The 21,486-nt window shown below is 35.5% G+C and overlaps 1 protein-coding gene across 4 annotated transcripts in view; it reads right to left on the bottom strand.

The window, feature by feature from the left end:
* The window catches only part of taok3a (TAO kinase 3a), a 90,784-nt gene that overhangs the window by 19,767 nt on the left and 49,531 nt on the right, over window positions 1–21,486 (bottom strand). For all 4 annotated transcript variants that reach the window (XM_028456912.1, XM_028456913.1, XM_028456911.1 and 1 more), the window contains 4 exons: window positions 14,393–14,474; window positions 7,413–7,580; window positions 5,750–5,947; window positions 3,626–3,757 (listed from right to left, as the gene is read on the bottom strand). In XM_028456912.1, the coding sequence (XP_028312713.1) occupies window positions 3,626–3,757; window positions 5,750–5,947; window positions 7,413–7,580; window positions 14,393–14,474 (580 nt within the window). The remainder of the gene's footprint in view (window positions 1–3,625; window positions 3,758–5,749; window positions 5,948–7,412; window positions 7,581–14,392; window positions 14,475–21,486) is intronic.

Below are 21,486 nucleotides of genomic sequence, written 5' to 3'. Positions count from 1 at the left end.
TACATTATTATGTCTCCACAATATTCAACTCTCTATTATCTTCCAGAATGGGGTTTTTGTTGATTTAATTATCTTACCAGGGATTTAAAACTTAAGGTTAGCCAAAGATGCAGGAAAGTTGATGGTCTGTAGATGTTGCAGGAGGTGAAGTAGGAAGGTGCTGAGTCATTTATTTTTAGGTTGACAAATTGTAAAATCATGATTTTATTTGTCATTAATCATTAATAGCCTCTGTAAGAAAATAACAACTCTTTATTTTAATATTTTTTTTAAAGCTTTAGGGAGCCATTGCAAAAGAGTCAAAGAGCCACAGGAGGCACCAGAGCCGCAGGTTGGAGACCACTGGAGTAAAGGATCAAAAAATAATCATATTATTCTGTGATTGAAAATACATTTAGAGCTTCATCTGAAGTGATTTTAATCAACAAGCAGTTCAGTTGGTACAAAGGCAGGCTTTGCTGATGGTGTATTAGCTGAACTGGTGATCATTTTACCTTGTGACCGGTTACGGCAGAAGCATCTACAATAGCACGGCTGTGCAGAATTCCGTGTAAAACGTGAGGGTGATTCATTGGTTGGTGGTAATTAAAGGTTTCACAAGTAATGTTTTGGGACTATATGACACATTTCTATGGGATTTTTCTTGTTAAACGTCCTGCCAACCTGCTTTTGAAAATCACGTGAAGCAGATAAAATGTAAAATAATAACAGTAGCTATTTAGCATGTTTGGTACGATTTTGGGAAGTTTAACAACAAAGAAATTAAAGAGAAAAGTTGTAATTGTAAAAAAAAAAAAAAAGTTTAACATGAGTACGTGTGTACACCTTGAAACGGATTTTGGGAAATTTTGAAACTGAAAAATTGGAGGCCCTACTTCTTTATCTAAAAAAATAGTTTTTTCTTGTGTACAAATGTCAATCATTAGAGGAATCTGAAATTATGTAACCATAATTGAAAATCAGGTTGATGAGCGCTAAGATAAAATGTGATGGTAATGGTGGTGTTGTGATACAAACTGTTTTTGTATTTTTATTTTTAGCTTTAAAACATAAACAGTGCACCTTGCTCATGCTTTACTTCCAGCTGGATGCAAACACATGTGCATCACCTGTGTAACTGTTAGTCATGTGATGCAACACGAGAAAAAAAAACAAACTTCTAGCACACACACACACACACACACACACACACACACACACACACACACACACACACACACACACACACACACACACACACACACACACACACACACACACACACACACACACACACACACACACACACACACACACACACACACACACACACACACACACACACACACACACACACAGTTCAGCTGCTGGTCAAGGACAACACGGAGACGTCTTCTTATCTGTAAATTTGTGATGTTTGGTTTAGGAGATGGCAGCAGACTGGACATTTAAAACCGAAGGGTCATGGGTGGGTAAGCACGCGCACATGCACACACACACGGGCACACTTTCTAGTTACTAGAGGCGGTTTCCATGACAACAGACAGAGGGAGAGAGGGAAAGAAAAGAGACGTATTGAAATCAAGAAAGAAAGGCAGACTACAAAGGCACATCAAAGAATGATGAATTATCAACTGCAGGAGAGGAGGAAGGAATGAAGAGGATTGTAAGAGTAAACGTGCGAAAAGGAAGGAAAAATAAAAGGTGAAAGTAGTGGGACTGTGTTGATGTTAAGCCACAGAAATGTGTCGCATTTCTGTGGCATTATACATGACATCATCCGAGAAGTAGACGGGCAGATGGACGAGTGAGGGGGAAAACAAAAGAGCGGAGCATCAAACAAAGTGTTGGATGTTCATCTCGTGGAGATGCTTTGGGGGCGCGAGTAACTTCTGTACGTCAGGTTTTATACTTTTATCCCTTACCTTCTGTCATTTAATCATTGGATGCAGCAGCAGAAAGAACTAAAATAATAAAAACATCAACCAGTCTCACTGGTTTACCTCGAGATGGCAGCATTTATCATGAAAATTACATCATGTTATTAGTAATAATAATAATAATCCACTTTTTTTTAATCAATAAAGACAAAGTGTAGGCCACATAGATACATAAATTGAAGATAATTTGCTCAAAGAAAAGATGTGAAAGGTCAAAATTACCACTCGAAAGTTTGTTTTGATCTCCTCTGTAAACACTCTCTTATTGACATTGTCTGATAAGTTTCACACAATGCATTGTGGGATGTGGAGTCCCCGTAGACGGATGCATAGAAGTGTTTTTACTTCAATTTTATCGTGATTTCTTGTGTTTGCCTCCAAAAACTCTGCCAAAGTCACTTCCCAACACATTTTTCATGGATTGAAAGATGCAGCAAAACAATGGTAGATTTTTATTTTGGAGTTAACATGAAAATATCTGAATTTGGACAAAATTGAATGTCTGGTGATGTGAGGTGATATCACGGGGAATACTGGGAACAAACTACAACAAAAGTGGTGTCAAGAAGGATGTAAAAACACTTTGACGCATCAGTCTACAGGACCCCAAGTCCCACACTGCAATGTGTGAAACCTTTCTGAAAATGTCAAAAAGAGTGTGTTTGAAATAGAGATGAAACAACATTTTTGAGCAATTTCCATCTTTTTTTTCACACAAAGAATCTTTGATTTATTGATGTATGAGGCCTACACTATGGCTGCGGTGTGTTTGCATACTAAAGTACTACTCATACTAACGTACTGCACATACTAAGCGTGACGTCGAAATGAGCATGTAGTGTGTTCACATTAGATAGTATGAATTGTTTGAGTATGCAAGAAATACCCGCATGTATATATCAGGCCTTTTGTATGCACGGTGGGCACACTAGTCATGCTCAACCGCCCCATGATGCATTACGAGCGGAACGTAAAACTGTCCTGGGGCCAGGTTCAAGCTAAAAATAAAACATCACCTTTTCAAAATAAAAGCATCTCTCTTCTTGTCTTCCATTAGTTTTTAACACTTATGTAAATAGGACTCTTGTTTTGAAGTTAACCCGAAGTTTTGTCAGTAGCACAATGGAGGGTCGAAATGTCGACATGAAATGTGTTTCCGTGAGTTTTATGGACCAAATGACCACATGTTGAAATTCTACTTGGTCACTTTCTTGCTTAAAATGTTTTCAGAACTTTCAAAGGTGGAGAATCAACGTCGATATTTAGTCTCAGGTTTTTTTCATTGTAGGTTTGAAATGCATCTTGGGAAACTTGGAAGTATACTTCAGTGGGAACGCTCATCATCCTAATCATACTTACAGTATATATAGTTAACAGTATACAGTCATTGAGTTTGTAGTGTATAGTTCGGAGTGTGCCATATGACTTTTTTTTTAGCTGATCTTTTTTTTTTGTCTCCAGCAGCTTTAATCATTGATCTCTGACAGATTGGACTTTCATAATCATGTGACCGTCCAACAATGCATAGCTCTTACCTGGGTAGATTATTAAGCAGGTTTAAACATCAAAACAATGCAAATTAGCATTATTACCTGTTTTAAAAAAGGACTTAACCAAACTTTTAATCACACTCCATAATTATTCAGCACAAAAAAAAAAAAAACACTTCACAGTTTTAGGATCTTTGGGATTCTTTGGATTCTTACCAGAGAAGCAGACTTAATGGTGGCAAAGCGGCCCTGGTGTTGGTAGGACTGGCTGCTTTTATCAGAGGAGACTGGTCTCAGCTCCGGCCGGTGGTCCCTGTGGATCCCATCGTCCCAGTTGTACAGATGGTCCTACGTGACACACAATTTCAGGACGTTGGAGACACTTCCACAGACTTTTAACTTCCCTTAACTGTGACCAAATTCACATACTTTACATCACATCCCTACTTTGACTTGACTTTGACTTTTTACATTTCAAAAGAAATCTGAAACACTTTCTCTAACAGTGTCAACTGTCAAACATAATGAAACACTAGAGCTCAGTCTGTTCCCTGCTTGAAAACGGACAGAAGTGTCAATCAGTGTGTGGAAGGAAACTCATCAGCATGTGTAAAACAGTGCATGTCACAGTCCATTGTTCTCAGTTCACAAGGCAGATTTCAAACAATGCACTGACTGTCAGTTCACAAAGTGACAGACTAAAAAACACACACAGGGCAATGAGGAAAGACACAAAGCACTGGAAGCTTCTCTCCTTCATCTTAAAATCTCTGTAGATGTGAGCAGTAACGTTAACCTGCGTGTAATGTGTGTTTGCTGACATGTGTTTATATCCTTTGTTCTCAGCGTTAGTGATGAATACGCAGCAAACTGTAAACAGTGTGTCAATGGTTTCCATGGTTTCCAGAGGTGGAGCAGTTTCAGCGCAGAGGAAAACGATGAGAGGGTTTGCATGGAGCAGCGATTCCTTTTCAAAGACGTTGCTGCTTGGGTTCGTATGAGCTTAGCTACCACTCATTTTTAGTAGGCTTTACAAACATCAGGACTTGTAAATCAAACCGAGCACCTTTAAAAACCTCTTTAAAACACAAACCAGAGGCTTTAACTTAATACAAAGGAAGCAAGAGAGCTATTAGAACTACCTTAGACTGGAAAAGCACCACCAGTACCAAAGGGAACAGTGCACTAGGTGCAAAGGGGCGGAACTTTACTTGTAAATTTCTACAGGAATTAAGAGGGAAAATTAAAAAATATAAACGTTTCATGGGAATTAGCCTAAAATTGGGAGTAATTTCAAATAACTGTATCAAATCCAAACAAAAATATTAGCATCCATTCAAAATGACACATTTAAAAAAAAAAAAAAAAAAAAACATAACTATTCATCTATGGCTACAAAATTCCTGAAAATTTCAAAGTTGGAAACTGTCCACGGGAATCAACGATTATGAATGATATATTATATAAATAAACTACTATAAATATATTGTATTACATTTTATCTCAAATATCAGCATCAGTAATTTAAAAATTACCCCCATTTTTCTGTTATTTCGAAAAAATATTTCCCATGAAATGTTTACATTTCATCCTGACTCCCCTACAATTGAAGAGTGGGAGAACATGGTTAATGACATTAATATTATGAAAAAAATCACATTCTCCCTCTGATTATAGAAAGGTTTACCCAGCTGTGGTCAAATTGGACATAAAATATTTTGGATATAAATTGGAAAATGATTTGTTGCTGAATTGTCCCTGTACTTATTTGTATATAACATGTGTACACACTCCTTCGCTATGGTTGTAAATAGTCATTAAAGTAAAAGACCCAAAAATGAAAAAACAAACTAAAAAACAAGGGAAAGGGGTATATTGAGAGAAAAGTGTTTTAAGTCAGTCATGTCAGTGATATCTCATTTTACTGTGGTTCTTTTCTAATGTGTGTAAACAAGACTGTTAATGTGTAAAATACCCTTGAACCTTTCATAAATAATTAAAAAAGAAAAGAAAAGAAAAGTTTACATTTCTGAATATTTCTAAAAATTCCAGAGCTAAAGTCCCAGAAATATTCCTCCCCCTTTTGCAACCCTAGTCTTAAAATCAAATACGACAAAACCCCGAATTTACAGTATTCCGTTCAGATGTCTGTTTATGATTTAAAAAAAAAAAAAAAAAAAGGGAAATATTTATTCATAGAAATCCGATTCATCAAAGTAAAATAATTACTTTGAGTTTTTTATTTCAAAAGGTTTGTGTATTTACTGTGTGTGTTGTGTGAACTTGGTGTTTTCTGGGATTTGAATAAGTCGTAGTATCTACCCAATGCTTGGTGTTTACCTTTTTGGTGTGAGGGGAGGAGTCAAGGGTGCTGCCGTAGTCCAGTGGGTGCATCATGGTCATGTCTGAGCAGCTGTCGTCCAGCACCTCCTGCATGCTGTTGACGCTGCTGCTCTGGCTGCCCGTGCTGACCGACGTGCTGGGGATGGAGTGGTTGCTGCCCAGGCTGTTCATCTTGCAGCTGGCCGCCTCGCTGTCCTGATGGGACAGATTACAGAGGTCAACAACTCAACAGCAACAGTGGAAATCTCTAGCGTTGGGTTACATGTTACAAAGTTATATGTCGAGTATGCTGTGTGACAGATTCCAGACAACTTGAGGAGTTAATGCAATAAAAAAAAGGATGATTTTCCATCCTGAAAACCACATTTGAAGCTTCAGGTTATCTCAGGAAAGCCTTTAGTGGTGTCATGTTGAGGTGATGCTGTCAGTGCATCATGTGGTGTAGGATGATTCAACTCGTGCTTAATTTACTTCACCTTTGGTCAGTTTAGCTAAAGAACATTTTAGACTCAGCTGAACAACAGCAGAGTTCCTTCTACAGAGCTCTATGTCGTTTTTTTGTGAGATTAAAAAAAAAAAAAAGTATTTGTTAACAGAGCACTTTGGGCAATTTATAGCATGGCAGTGTCTTCTTTAGTCAGAAATCAAACCTATCACCTCTGAAGCTACAAAAATTAGACAAAAACAAAGAAAAGTCACTTATCTTTTAACGTTTTTTAAAAGTTAATGTATGAAATTTGACGTTCGCTAATGATTTCATTTAATTTATTTCCAGCAGGGACAAGAAAGAAAAACAAAAAACTGAAAAAAACTGATATATATATATATATCTATATTTATTTTTTCAAGCAATTTATTTAATGCACTTCTGTTTTTCAAAATAATGCAATGTGCATCATTTTAGATGTATTAACTTGTTTTGTGTATTAATTATAAAACTCTTGCCATAAGTTATGCATTTCCATACTGTTTGGAAAAATATTAAGGCCTTGCCTCATGCAATGATCAGATGTTAATATCAGATATCAGCAAAAAAACAAGCATCAGGTTGTATCAGCCTGCATCTAACATACAAGGTTTTTATTGGATTTATTAATGTTATTTTTCAGGGTCTTCTAATTATTTTTTAAATATATTTTATTCAATTGTAGAATATTGATCAAGGTTAACCTCGTGGTTATTTTGAACTTTAGAAAGATGATTTACCTGTTATTAGATTTATAATTTCTTTTTTAGGGCCTTCGATTTTAATTTATATTTATTTTAATCAATTGTTTAAAATGTATGCAGCCCATTGGTTGATAATAAATGGGTGAGTTTTTCTCATACCTACTGTTGCTGACTGTTGTTCTCTTTTTGACTAACATTACTTGATAACGTTCCACATGAGAACATAACTGATAAAAGTATGTAAAATATGATCCGTGCCGATTTTGTATCGAATCGGTACCGGCCAACATTCAAAGCTGTAATGACGATATTTTATCAGAAGTGAATATCTTGTATCGGTTCACACCCAATAGTGATGTCATATAAACACGCTTTTCATAGCAGCATTCACACAACGATGTTACTAATCAGAGATAATGATTACATTTCAAAAATTAAAAAAGCATGCTGGTCCTATATTTAAGTAACTTAGTAAAGCTCAGTGACCCACCTCCTCCTCCTCTTGGCTCTCTCCCATTGGTCCATTGTGCTTCTCCTGGTAAAGGATCTTTTTCATCTTGCGATACTGCAAATTGTCCAGTTCTCGCACTGCATCCTTCGTCCTCTGGATGAGGTCGATGAGGATGCGCGGCGAGCGTTCCCGACGCACAAAATCATGCTGGAAGAACACAAAGAAGAAGACAGTCGATTAATTGAAAGTCATTATTTACACAAAATGAAACATTTGAATACAATTTCATTTTATCTAATTTAGCGAATATGCAAAATAAAACGGAAGTACCAAAATAAAAGCTAATTCTGGTGAATTTGGATATTAGCTAAATATTAAGTTTTACCCGTCACATTTAGATTTAGAGTTTTTCATTAGATTATATTGTTACGAGAGAAAAATATCACAAAATTCACAAATATTGCAGTAAATCTGGTCAAAAGTAACGCTTTTTTAAACGTGGTTTGTTGCCAAATGTTGCAAAAAAGTTGCCGTTTATTTTAGCATGCTCAACGTTACAATCAACGCCCCATATAAAACACAATCTAAATGCCATGTGGATTATTTGACTGTAGTTTGGTTCTTTCACAACTTTTTATAGAAGCAAAATTGCTTTTGTCGAAAAATTGAAGAACATTTAGAACTAAGATTAATAAAGAAACAATGAGTACAAAGGCTTTAGTGACAATATTAAGTTTAAATAATAAAATTGTAAATATAAGTTATTTTTCCTACTTTAATAAACAAACTGTCATTTTTATTTGGGTTTTTATGTCATAGTAAGTGGTTTAAATGCTTGTCTACCACTAGAGGGCACTGGTAGGTTGTTTAGTCCATGTTGGGAGTCCAGTACTCTTGATGAACTCATTGTATTAAATTCCTTTTATGATAAATTTGAAGCTAAAAATGCTTTTTTTCCTCAAGCACCAAGTCACTGACAATTAAAAACACCAAATAAAACCAAAAACTCTTAGAAATACCAAATATTAGATTAAAGGTTTTAGAAAATGACTGCAATAAATAAAAAATAAGGCATAAATAAGGTTTGACAATGACTTATAATCTATTATTAAACATCAATGCCATATTCTCCAATTTCCCATCAGTCACTTACACTAAAAAGCAAAATCTCTGCAAATCTAAATTTCACTTTCATCACACTGGTACTGGAAAATTTGAGTTTCTGCAGCTATTTTAGTTTGTGAAACTGACTGAGGCCACAAATCAAAACATCATCAGAGTTCTTTCCCTCAGCTCCAGGTCAGTGATTAATTTTTATTCGATGAGAGGTTGGGGGTGTTGGGATTTGTTTAATGTGCGTTATGCAACCTGGTGGTTCAGGCTGAGGGGGTGAGGATGATGAGCTGGAGTTGGACTGTGAGTAAATAGCTACTTTTAATTAGTCATTTCATGCATCAAGCAAGGAACAAAGAAAAAAAAAAAAACATGCGCTAATAATAGCGACATGGATTTTTCTTTTCAGTATTACCACCCACTGCAAACCACACTCATTCATGAAATATTAAGGGCGTAAATGGCAGAAATGTAGGAAAGCTCTGAGTACTGGACTGGAATATATACAGTATGTGTGTGTGATCAGGCCTATTTTTAATCATCATCTTACTCCGCACACCTTCCCCTGCACGTGACAGACGCTGGAGTAATGGGTTAGTGTGGACACCAGGGAATGACATCACACTCCCAAAATAGAGACAAGTGTGATTTGTCCCGTTTTTCTGACGGACTCTGAATGAATGTAACCTCCAACCAACCAATGTGTCTCTGAAGTGAACTGGAGGATTTGTTACCTTTACCAGGTCAGCGTTGAGAGGAAGTGACATCATCAACATCTTGTGCAAACCCTTTGCTTACATTGCACGACACAGATTACTTAAGGTGAGGTTGTGTCGTATAAGGTTTCAGTTGCACCATTAGTTGCTCGATGCATGTTTAAAAGTGTGTTTTTACATTGTTTTGTTGTGTTTGCATTTAGCAGTGAAGTGCTAGGTCTGCACAAGAAGTGAACTTACATGATTATGTAAAGGAAAATTAAATAGTTTTATTTTATCATCTAAAACAGTGTTTCTCAAATGGGCGTATGTGTACCCCTTGGGGTACATGATGGCACTGGGGGGGTACTTGAGAAAGTGGAAAAATACCAAATGAAAGCATTAAAAAGCTGGGTTTCAACTTTTTTTTCAGGAAATTTGATCTCCTGACATGTTTCGACTGCCAACTGTCAGTCTTCCTCAGAGGTATCTAGTGATTACTTTGATGTGTCCCTACGAGTTCTTTCATACGGAAAGCATCAAAGCATCTACTGGTCCCACACCAGGCGGGAGATGACCGGAATTGATACAAGCTATGGAAATAAATCTATTCAGGGGGCACTAAACACTTATTTTACAAAATGAGATTTTTAAAATGTGTGTTTCACTTATTTATTTCATCATTATGTTCTTTTTTCACAGTATTTCGAGCAAAATGTACTCAGAAAAAGGGGTACGTGGATTTAGAAAGAAGAGAAAAGAGGTCATTGAGCCAAAAAAGTTTGAGAACCACTGATCTAAAAGATCATCATGTACCACTTCACAACAATTTAATATAACTCATTAGGACACATCAAAGCAATCAGTAGATGCCTCTGGGGAAGACTGACAGCTGGCGAAACATGTCATTTTCTAAAATAAAAATGTCTCAATAAATGAAAACTTAACATTTTATTTCAAAAACGAAGACAAAATGAACTTGATAATAATAATATAACTCAACAAGAAGACAGTCATCAACATCCCCCGCCAGATTGGTTGTCATTATAACTCACAACCTTTTCCTAAATCAAAGAACTTAAATGTATACATAAGTAAATATTATCACATTAGAATATAAAATTACTAACTATCTTAAACGGTTTCTTAGAAAAGCTGTCCCCTTTGAAGATGCCTCGAACAAAGTCCAAAAAACGGCACAAGGGCAATAACTCCGGAAAAAATAAATGCGCGCTTCTCATTTTCAAACTCCATCAAGGTATTGATAACCTGAAGCCACACACAGAATTTGGTTATCGTATCTTAAATGGTTTCTGAGAAATGCTGTCCCCTTTGAAGATACCTAAAAAAAAAACGGAACAAGGGCAATAACTCGGGAAAAAATAATTGCGCGCTTCTCATTTTCGAACTCCATCAAGGTATTGACAACCTGAAGCCACACAGCAAATATGCTTGTCGTATCTTAAATGGTTTTTGAGAGAAGCTGTCCCCTTCAACTCTGATGTATGGACGGAGCTCAAACCTATATCCCCCTCCACACTTTGTGGCGGGGGATAATACTCTACAGGTCTCACGACAAGGAATTATCTTCTTCCTCACTTGTTCAAACTTTCCCAAAGGTCATTTAAAAATTCTGTTCCAAATGTTTTACTTTGTGAATAATCAATCATCTGTTGTTATTTGTTGGTTTCATTCTTTCTTTTTTGATGATGTTATTGTTATTTTTCCTTTTTCTGCTTCTTCTGATTTTTGGTGCATTGTCATCCTTTTTTCTGTTTTGATTTTTTTTTTTATTCTTCTCCTTTAGTTAAGTTGTATTTTGAACTGTAGCAAAAAAACAAAAAAAAAAACAATAAAAAAAAAAGGGAGTTTTTTTTATTAACTCTATAAAACCTAAATCCATGATCTTCTCCATGTAAATGATAATAATAAGACCCACCTATTGCTGCTGGTCCTCTACAAAGTAAAGGTAAATAAAGTGTGTTTTCTTCAATGTTTATGATGCAGAAGGGAGGAAAAAAACCTTGACGCTGATCTCAATAGTGCCATTACAAAACCATTAAAATGAGAAAAGGATGAGAATTGTGTCACTTTGCAAATATCCATGAGAAAATTCCGACTGTAAATTGGCTGATTAGTTCTTGGTTCACTTCAAAGATCTTTAAAGGTTTGATTGTTGTAATCTATGTCAGAACATTAAATCAACGTTACATAATCCTGTTTGGGGTTAGCCGTGGTGGCTAACAAGTTAGGCTACATCGAGACAAGTTCTGCTTTTCGTCATACTCTGATTTTTTGAAATGAAAAACTTAAAGATGTAACATTAATCCTGAATAAATTACAGTTCAATTGTGTATTTACAGTTAACTCTGGTTAGCTTAGCTCAGGGTTGGGGTCAATGACATTTTTCAGTTACAATTATGTTTTCAGGTATCCATATTCAATTACAATTCAATTAAAATTACAGTGACCAGCAATTTTTTCCCCATTACAATTAAGTCACCTTTTTTTTCTTTTTTTTTTTTTTTTGCTGGAAGTTCTTTAGAATTGCAATTGCAATTATTTCAATTGTAAAAAAATTACAATTTCTGAAAGTGAACATTCACTGAGAGGTTTTGGGAAAAGTTGCTAACTGCTAACTATGTACATACAGTATGTGTAAGCCAAAGAACTGTAACAATTCCCGCAAAATCTAATGAATAATCCCTAATTATGAGATGTCATTAAATTCTAAGTTACCATTATAATCAAGTTTGTATATCAATTAAAATTATGAAGTCAATTATCTTAATTCACTTAATTTTCTATTATAATTACCATGTAATTGTCATTATTATTGCCACTTAGACAATTTAAATTCCAATTTAAGCCTGGCTTAGTTTAACATTAGAACAGAAACAAGTGAATAACTGTAAAGTTGAACAAGATGTTTTGTTTTTCATATTTTCCTGATGCATTGTTTCAGGTTTTAAACCATATTCTGATTTTTTTAAATGCATTTTTGCATTGAGAGGCTGATAATTAATTGTTATTATTATTGTGACATTGATGGAGGTTCGGACCTGAGGCCTGAACACTGATAAATCAAAGCTCACAGATTATGACCTGATTTTCCCTTTAAAGAGCTTGGCATGCACATCCGTGTGTGTGTGTGTCTGTGTCTCTCAGAAGAGAAAGTGTGGTATTAATCATAAACCAACACCCCCCCCCCCCCCCCCACCCCCCTCTACAACACACGCACACAAGCGTATACTTGCGCACACACACAGACACCCTTTTTGTAAAATAAGTCCTTTGACATGGATCTAAAGTGTGGTTAGTACTTATCCCTCTTAAATCTTTTATTTCCAGTCTGGATTTGGGTCAGGGGTGCTGGGAGGACTAAATTCCAGTCAAACCCTTCATTGTCACTGGTTGATAGTACGTAGTCTGGATAGCAGACCCTAACCGCTGTCTAACCTCACACCTTCTGACTGAAGTGTGAAAATTGCTGCTCGAGCACGTGCACTTTTCAGTGTGATCACCACGAACACAAAACCCTCCGAGGGATGATTAGATTATACCTGTTAGTCACACGTATGCAGAGTTACTAGAATACTCAACAAATGATAAACGTAATTTACCACAAACTGTGTCTGGATCACAAATTAAGGGAATGGAGAAAATGATAGAAAGTACAATATGAACTTCATTTGATCTATTTTTTCTTCTTCTTAAATTTCACAAAAAGTTGCAGCTTTACTTTAGTGCCTTAGATCCAGTATTAAAACACTGTGCGTTGTGTTGTTAGAATCTCTTTACATTTAAAAATGAAAATAACCCTTTGCCATATCTTCTCATGATACAATTACTTAAGTGTTTTGTGCAATTAGTTGCATAAATAAGTTCACCCGAGTAACAAAATGAATAAATATACTTGTTTTCAAATTCAACCTAGTGCAAAGGGTATTCTTTGGAGCAGGGGTGTCACTCATTTCATTTAAGGGGACAAATATGAACCAGTTTGAGCAGAACTGGGCCACAGATTTTGGGTTGGAACATTTGTGTGCCCTTGTTTGAACCTCCATGTATAAATGAAATATAAACTATAAAGTATGTGAGTATATCAGTCCCTGCAGGATCGTCACTTAAATTTCCCTGATTTGGGGAATTTTGTGGAAAAATTTTGGAAGAATTTAGAGTTCTTTCAACAATTTGAGAATGAAAATGACTGCCATCATGTGATATAAACGTGGGAAAACGGTGAAACCTGCAAATATTGTAGAGTTTCATTGAATTTGTGTATTTGGAGGGGCAGACATACTGTATCTACAACTGGATAAGTTGGTAATTTGTGATTCATGTTTTTCCTGTCACTTTTACTCTCTTCTGACGGACAAATTTGACACCCTAAAGCAGTGGTTCTAAACCTTGGGGTCGGGATCCCATATCGGGTCTCGAAACACTGGGAGGGGGTTGCCAGATGCCTTCAAGAAACTAAGAATATTTTCTGAACAATTTGAGCCATTTTATGCTTATTTTTACCCTTTTTCTGCAACTACACCAAACTTGCCATATTCTAACCTATTTTTATCAAATTTTCTTGCCATATTTTTGGCTCCTTTTGCTACATTACTTCCATTTCTACCACTGGGCTGAAAAGGTTGAGAACCACTGCTCTAAAGGGCCAGATTTTGCCCATGGGCCTTGAGTTTGACACATGCTTTCAGGCGGTTAAGTTTTGACTGAAGATTTTTGTAAAGTCTTGAAAATAGAAGACAAAAATCTAAACTTAAAATATAAAGATGCTAACTTTGAGATGTAACAAACTATTCAGTCTCTTGTTTGTATACAGATTCATTTTACTAGAAGAGAACATTTGAATTATTAAACTACATCCTATTTAACTAAGCAACAAAAAAACTAAAAACCTTAAAAGAAGCTTAAAGTAAAAAACAAAACAAAAAGTTTTCACGTCAGATTAGTTTGTGTCTCCATTTATGTTTAGGAAATTCACGTGCATGTAATGGATAGAACGTCAGTGAGGAACACCTGAAGTCAAACGGAGAAAGAAGTAAAGAAGCAGCTATTCTCAGTGGGGGGCTTTGGTTGGTGTGCTTGAACAAGACACGCTATGTTTGCTTGCGTATTAAAGGAGCCGTGGGTGGAAGTGACTCATCCAAACGGAAGTGAGGTTACAGCTGGTGAGATGAAGGAGGAAAACCCACTCACTCGTAGCAGCTCCCCTGATGATGGTCTGTCCTGAGGAATTTTCAGTAGGCAGTAGTCGACAAAGCTCCGGAAGGGGTCCGACCTGCCAGGAGAGGAGGAGAAAGAGGAGAAAGACACTGGGATGGAGCTTAATAATGTCTCATTTTGACAGCCATTATTTAGTGTACCAGGTGTTAAAGACTGTACAGTGTACTCTATAGATGTATAGTATAAAGAGTTTCATCTCATCGAATCATATCAGTGACTTAAAACCAAAGCGTTGCTCCATAATCTCCCAGTGCAGACCAAATATGAACCCTACATGGATTATGCAAATATGTAGAGCAATAAAGATATGGGCCAGTGGAGCTGTGGATCTGATCTATAAATACACTCACCATAATATCACATTAGGCACCCTCTGTTTAGATTAGAATGATGGAATAACAGTAAATATCTATAAGGTGCACTTTCTCAGTACTTGAAAGCAATTATTCTAAGGTCAATATCACGCTCATCCCCACTTCCTTTATTTTATTTGCTTTAGTCCTACATCTGACTACGACGTGTTTCTTGCTGAGCACCATCCGAGCGGATGTCTTTACTCATCTCATCTGGCGGCGTGTTGCCGACGCCTCGGGCCACTGGAGCTCCTCCAAAAATACCACAACTCTGTTGTTCCACATACTCGTCACAGCACATTGAAGATTGTATATCGTAACAAAATGAATCACAAATACAGACAGTAAACATGTTCTGTTGAATCAATTTCAAAAATCAATACAGTCAAACACCTTAAGGCAGAGTTTTTCAACCTTTGGGTCATGACCCCTATATGGGGTCGCCTGAAGTGTCTAGTAATAATAAAGTAAAAAACAATATATATATATATATATATATATATATATATATATATATACATATTTATTTATTTTTTTAAATTTTGTATACATTTTTTAATTAGTGAATTGTCCTGAGAGAAAGATTTTTAAATCTTGGGGTTGTGACCCCATGTGGGGTCACTTGGAAATAACATGGGGTCGCCTGAAGTGTCTGGTTATAATAAAGTAAAAAAAAACAAGTCATTGAAATTATATATATATATATGTATATTTTATTTTTTTATTTTGTATTTATTTTTTAATTACCGAAGTATCTTTAGAGCAGGTTGTAACCCCATGTGGGGTCGCTTGGAAATAACATGGGGTCACCTGTAGTGTCTAGTAATAATAAAATAAAAAATAAATTGACTCAATAGAATTATATATATTTTTATTTCGTATTTAATTTCTAATTGAAATAGTGTCCTTTGAGCAGGGTTTTTCAACCTTAGGGTCGTGATCCCACATGGGATCACCTCGAAATAACATGGGGTCGTCTGAAATGTCTGGTAATATTACAATTAAAAAATGACTCATTCAAATTATATTTTTAATTTTTATATACATTTTTTCATTTTTTATTTTTTCAACCTGGGTTTGTGACCCAATGTGGGGTCGCCTGGAAACAACATGGGGTCACCTGAAAAAAATGACACATTAAAATTATATTTTTTAATCTTTAAAAAAAAAAAAAAAAAAGGTCAAATGTTTTTTTTAATAATCTGTTTTTCACAATTATATATACACAAAAAAAAAAAACCATATATAATATCACAAAAATATATATACAGTGCAGGAAAAGGAAGAACATTCAAAGAGTTAAATAATAATAATTATTTATTTACAAATAAAAACGCCACACACGATTTTATAATAGTTTCTCAAATATAAATCTAGTTAAAGTAAAATGCATTGTAAAAATATCTGAGCAGGTCGCATATCATCACTTTGTGCACTGAGACTGGCTACGCTCTATATTATTAACACAGTATAACAAACGTGACCAAAAAACTAATTTAAAGTATCTGGGGGTCACCACTAGAAATTTGTGATCTAAAATTGGGGTCAGGACATGAAAAAGGATGGGAACCACTGCCTTAAGGAAATAGTGTGGATGCGTTAATGAAACAAGCGCTCTGTCATTAAAGGAATTGGAGTTTAAAATGCTGGAGTTTGTGTTTCACATACTATGGCAGAGCTTCACTTTCTAGATGCTTCCGTGCTGAAAATTGTGCTTCCTCCCACGCCTGCCTCCATAGTGATTACTTCATGATAGTATGGATCAGAGAAGACAGGATTTCACGGATTATCTGCCATTACTGCTAATTGAGACTGGGACTAAATCTCCTTCTCCAGCATCCATCCTCCCACCTTTTAGCACCAGTGTTGGAAATGTGTGCAGCTACACACACAAGCTGTGTTCCAAATCACATACTAACATACTACACACTCAATGAGTATATACTGTCTACTATATACTATTAGTATGATTAGGAGGATTAAGATGATGAGCGTTTCCACTGAAGGATACTTCCAAGTTTCCCAAGATGCATTTCAAATTTACAACAGCAAAAAAACCTGAAGCACACTGAGGGTAAATGGCTCTGTTAAATCACCACCTTTGAAAATTCTGAAAGCATTATAAGTGAGAAAGTGACCAAGTAGTAGGGAAAAAATGGCCTAAAAGTGAATTAATAATGTGAAAAACAAAAGCTGAAAGTTTTTAATGAAAAGTAAAAACTTCTCATGGAAAGATGTGACTTAATTTTTCATTAAATGATCTTCTGCAATTAACTAATTATTGTCGTAGTTTTGTTGTCAATTTCTTTGTTCTGTCTTTTTAAAATCATTTTGCGTGTTTGTTCCATTTCTGTTGTAGTTCTGTGTGTTTCTCTGTGTGTTTCTTTTGTAATTCTGTGTGTTCTTTTGTAGATTTTGTGTGTTTCTGTTGTAGTTCTGTGTGTTCTTTTGTAGTTTTTGTGTTTCTGTTATAGTTCTGTATGTTCTTTTGTAGTTTATGTGTTTCTGTTATAGTTCTGTATGTTATTTTGTAGTTTTTATGTGTTTCTGTTGTAGCTCTGTGTGTTCTTTTGTAGTTTGTATGTGTTTCTGTTGTAGTTCAGTATGTTATTTTGTAGTTTTTATGTGTTTCTGTAATAGTTCTGTATGTTCTTTTGTAGTTTTTATGTGTTTCTGTAGCAGTTCTGTGTGTTCTTTTGTAGTTTTTATGTGTTTCTGTTATAGTTCTGTATATTCTTTTGTAGTTTTTATGTGTTTCTGTTATAGTTCTGTATGTTCTTCGCTCGCAATGCATCATGGGGCAGTTGAGTATGACTAGTATGCCCACTGTGCATACTTAAAAAATGTCCCGATATAGTATACATCTGGCTATTTCTCACGTACTCAATCTTTTCATACTATCTAATGAACGCACTACATACTCATTTTGACGTCATACGTCGTATTTGTAGTACGTTAACATGCTATTTTTAACACAGCCAATGTTTCCTTCTGTATTTAACTACTTTCTGGAAGTGCAAATGTCGAAATTATTATAGGCAAACCTTCCTATGTGAAAGAAATAGTAGCAGGTGACTTAGAGTTTCATTTTTTAAACAATTAAAGATATTTTATATTGTATAAGCTTTTTTTTGTATGAAAGCACTTTAGAAATAAAGTTTTAACTTGTTACAACAGTTGTTAGTTTTTGACGAGCGTAAAGCTCTGCAGGCCTTTTGGGAAAGACTAAAAGCAGAAGTTGGTGTGTCTGTGTGTAAAAGAATCTGTATAACAAACTGAACAAAAACTATTTCTTAATTTGTGATATACAACACAGGAAGTTGCACCCATAATAAGGAAGTAATGACCCCAGAAACAGAGTGGGTGTTTGCTTGCCGGATTTCAATTTATAGCAAGTAAATTTGTTACATTGAAAAAAAATGTGGGTTTGTACTCGTTCTGTGGGGAAATGTGCAAGTTCTCTGTGAACTTATGTTAATTCTAATATGGTAACCTAGTCAGAAAACATATGTTTTTTCATTTGAGTCAGTTGTTCTGTGTGTAACACGACACTGAGTGGATGTAGAAGATGAATGGATGCAAAAAAGCTTAAATGCAATAAAAAATAAAAAATTCTTTCTATGTTGCCCAGCATGATTAATATTCTATTTATGACACATTCTTGGTGCTGGGAAGACATAATGATAGGCATTAACATGAACAAGATGGGCAACTTTTATCAAAACTAGGGCGACAAAATTGTGATCAAGGGCCATATTATAAATATTCATATCAGCATTTTGAATAATGACTAATCTCAGCATTAATAAAGAACAAAGGATCTGTGTGCTTTTGTTGCTGTTTGGTACATTATTTCTTATTTTGTTTGGTTTTTTGTGCCATTTTTGTGTAATTTAGTGTCATTTTTTGTATTTCTGTTCTCATTTTGTGTGTTTTTCTATTATTTTTGTGTGCATTATTCTCTCGTTTTTGATTTTTTTTTTCAATTATTTCAGTTGTCTTCTCTGTATCTTTGTTGTCATTGCGTGTAATTTTCTGTAATTATCAGTATTTTTTGAGTCATTTTGTGTGTTTACGTTGGATGCCACACAAAATTAGTCTCCAGTTGCAAATGTCTATGTAAGAAGCTATCTATTTGATGATTAAAGTATTCTATGATCTTTGACTCATCAGGTTTCTTAACCAATCTGGCTTAATTAAAATAACTAAAACTTTTACAAATGTTTATTTGTAGTCAAAAATGTCCTTGTGCTGCAGTAACATGGTTCATGGTTTGAGACCTGGAGTTGAGCAAAGGAGAAAACTGATAATTGTGACATGTTTTACACACGAGTCTACATGACTCAGCGTGTTGAATGCGTCACTTACATACCAACATCATGATGATGGATTGACAGAAATACATGACATGATAGATCATGGGCAGATCGTGAAATTCAATGGAAATTTTTGGTTTGAGCTCCTACCAAACTGATAAATGTATTGAACATGTTGATGTTACAGTGAGTAACAGAAACAGTAGATTCATTTTAAGCATTGGTTTAAAGCTTGTAATTTTCTTTATGTTAAACCTAAATGAACAACTGACAATGTTACATCTAGAAATTAAAGTTGCGCGATCTATGAACAGAAGAGGGGGTTCAGCCATAACCTTTCCACTATCTATAATCCTATTATCTATCTGGGTCAACTGAGCTCACCAAGTTAAATCAGTGCCACAGTTTAACAGCTCACTAACTAACTAGCTGGTTTAGGAAATGAAGAAGCTTCTTGGATGAGAACTGAACCACCTACTGGGCTGTGGTGACCTCATGGTTAAAGAAGCAGATTTGTAACTTCAAATGTACTGTGGACCTTCACTGCAGGCCCATGAGCAAGGCACTCAACACTCAGGATGTATATTGACAAGGATTTAGAGATTCCGATGCTTTATTGATACCTGCTTATCGATCCGTTTTTTCATTATTATTTCTATTATTATTATACATCAATTTTATATAGCGCTTTTCTGGGTACTCAAAGTCCCTTAACAATGAAGAGAGCCAGGTTGGGGTTCGGTGCCTTGCTCAAGTGCTCAAGGAGTGCCCTGGCAACTCTTCAGCTACCAGAACAAATTCTGGTACCCTCTGGTTCCATACGGACTGAACCACTGCCGCCTTTTTAAAAGAAAACAACCTGGTTTATTAAAATAAATATCAAGTTTATTAATATACATGTTAATTATTCACCGCAGAGAATAGACTATACTCAAATGAGTAAAATGGTCAAAAATAAATAAATACTTAATTATTCTCATGTTGGACTTGTCTTTTATTTTGAAAGAAACTTTTCTTTTGACAGACATGCTGTGCAATGCATGCTGCACAGGAAAATACGTAGAATTATGCTTTAAAAAACATTAGATATGTGTTTTCAACAGCTAGTTTTTTAATTCTAAATTTGGTTGGTTGAATTCTAGGTCCCAGAATGAGAACCCCTGCTCTAAGGGTTTAGATAAATATCCATATTGTCATACCCCCCCCCCAAAAAAAATGACTTTATAATCAATAATAAACCAAAAATGGGTATAAATGCTGCATGTCAAATATACAGTATTAGGGCATTTTAAGAAATGACTCTAAATCCCATGTTTGGTCTAATTTATTCCCATTATATAAATTGAAGTATCTGACTGAGGAAGTGGTTTTAACATATTCTAAAAAATGTGGTGTTCCTAAAAAGACGGAGAGCTGTTTAAATCTCTCTGACCTAAAATTAAATTGCGTAACTTTTTTGATGTCTGGAATGACGATCCCAGGAGAATCTATTACCCTCCACGTTCATGTGCTCTTAGGCTGAAAGCAGCTTGAAATAATGCAAAAGGCAGCATGTTTTTCCAGCATTCCATTTAAAGCAACTCATCTGCATATGGAGGAAAATATCTCATAGCATGGGCAGGGAAGGGAATTACACAACTTTTACCAACTGGGATAATGTTGGAATAAGTTTCCCTGGTTTGGTTTTGATCCTGACATATTATTAGGCAGTTGTTCTCAACATATTGAACCCGCAACCCCTAAAATAAAGGTGCCAGAGACCGGGGACCCCCCACTGTACCTGAAGGTGGTTGAACACGACATGAACATTGAAGAACAGTGTGGAGACAGGGCCATCTATAAGGAGGCATAAAGGGGGGAGATTTTTGGGGTCCATCCATAAAGTCAGCAAAACGATGGTCCATTGTTATATTAATCTGTGATAACCACATTTATTTATTGATCTGAATAATATCCACTGCTATCCAGGAAGTTTATTTGCGCCCTAGTATATAGTCATCTTAAAGATAAAATGGGTTGAAAAATGACCAAAAATGGTGGAAAAGGTGGTGAAATGGGATTTTAAAAACCACAGTCATTGGTTAAAAGCAACAACAGTTTTAAAAAGTGTAAACAATGGTTCAAAGTGTCTTATTGGCTTAAAAGTGGCCAAAATGGGGGAGGAGGGGTTAAGGTAATATAATTTAAGAAGTAGGAAGAATTAGTTTACACTGGGAAATAATGGGCATGACAAATTGTGAATGTGGTTTAATTGGCAAAAATCAGCATGAAATATGGTGAAAAAAGGTTAAAAGTAACAATAATGGGTCAAAATATGTGACATAAAGTGAGAAAAGTGATAGAAAGAGTTTATGAGTGCTGAAAATGTCTTGAATGTTGGAAAAACGTGCAAAAAAGG

The sequence above is a fragment of the Gouania willdenowi genome, chromosome 9, assembly GCF_900634775.1.
Source record: "Gouania willdenowi chromosome 9, fGouWil2.1, whole genome shotgun sequence".
Lineage (NCBI taxonomy): Eukaryota > Metazoa > Chordata > Actinopteri > Blenniiformes > Gobiesocidae > Gouania > Gouania willdenowi.
The sequence above is the reverse complement of the archived record's forward strand: the minus strand, read 5'-3'. Positions and strand labels throughout refer to the sequence as shown.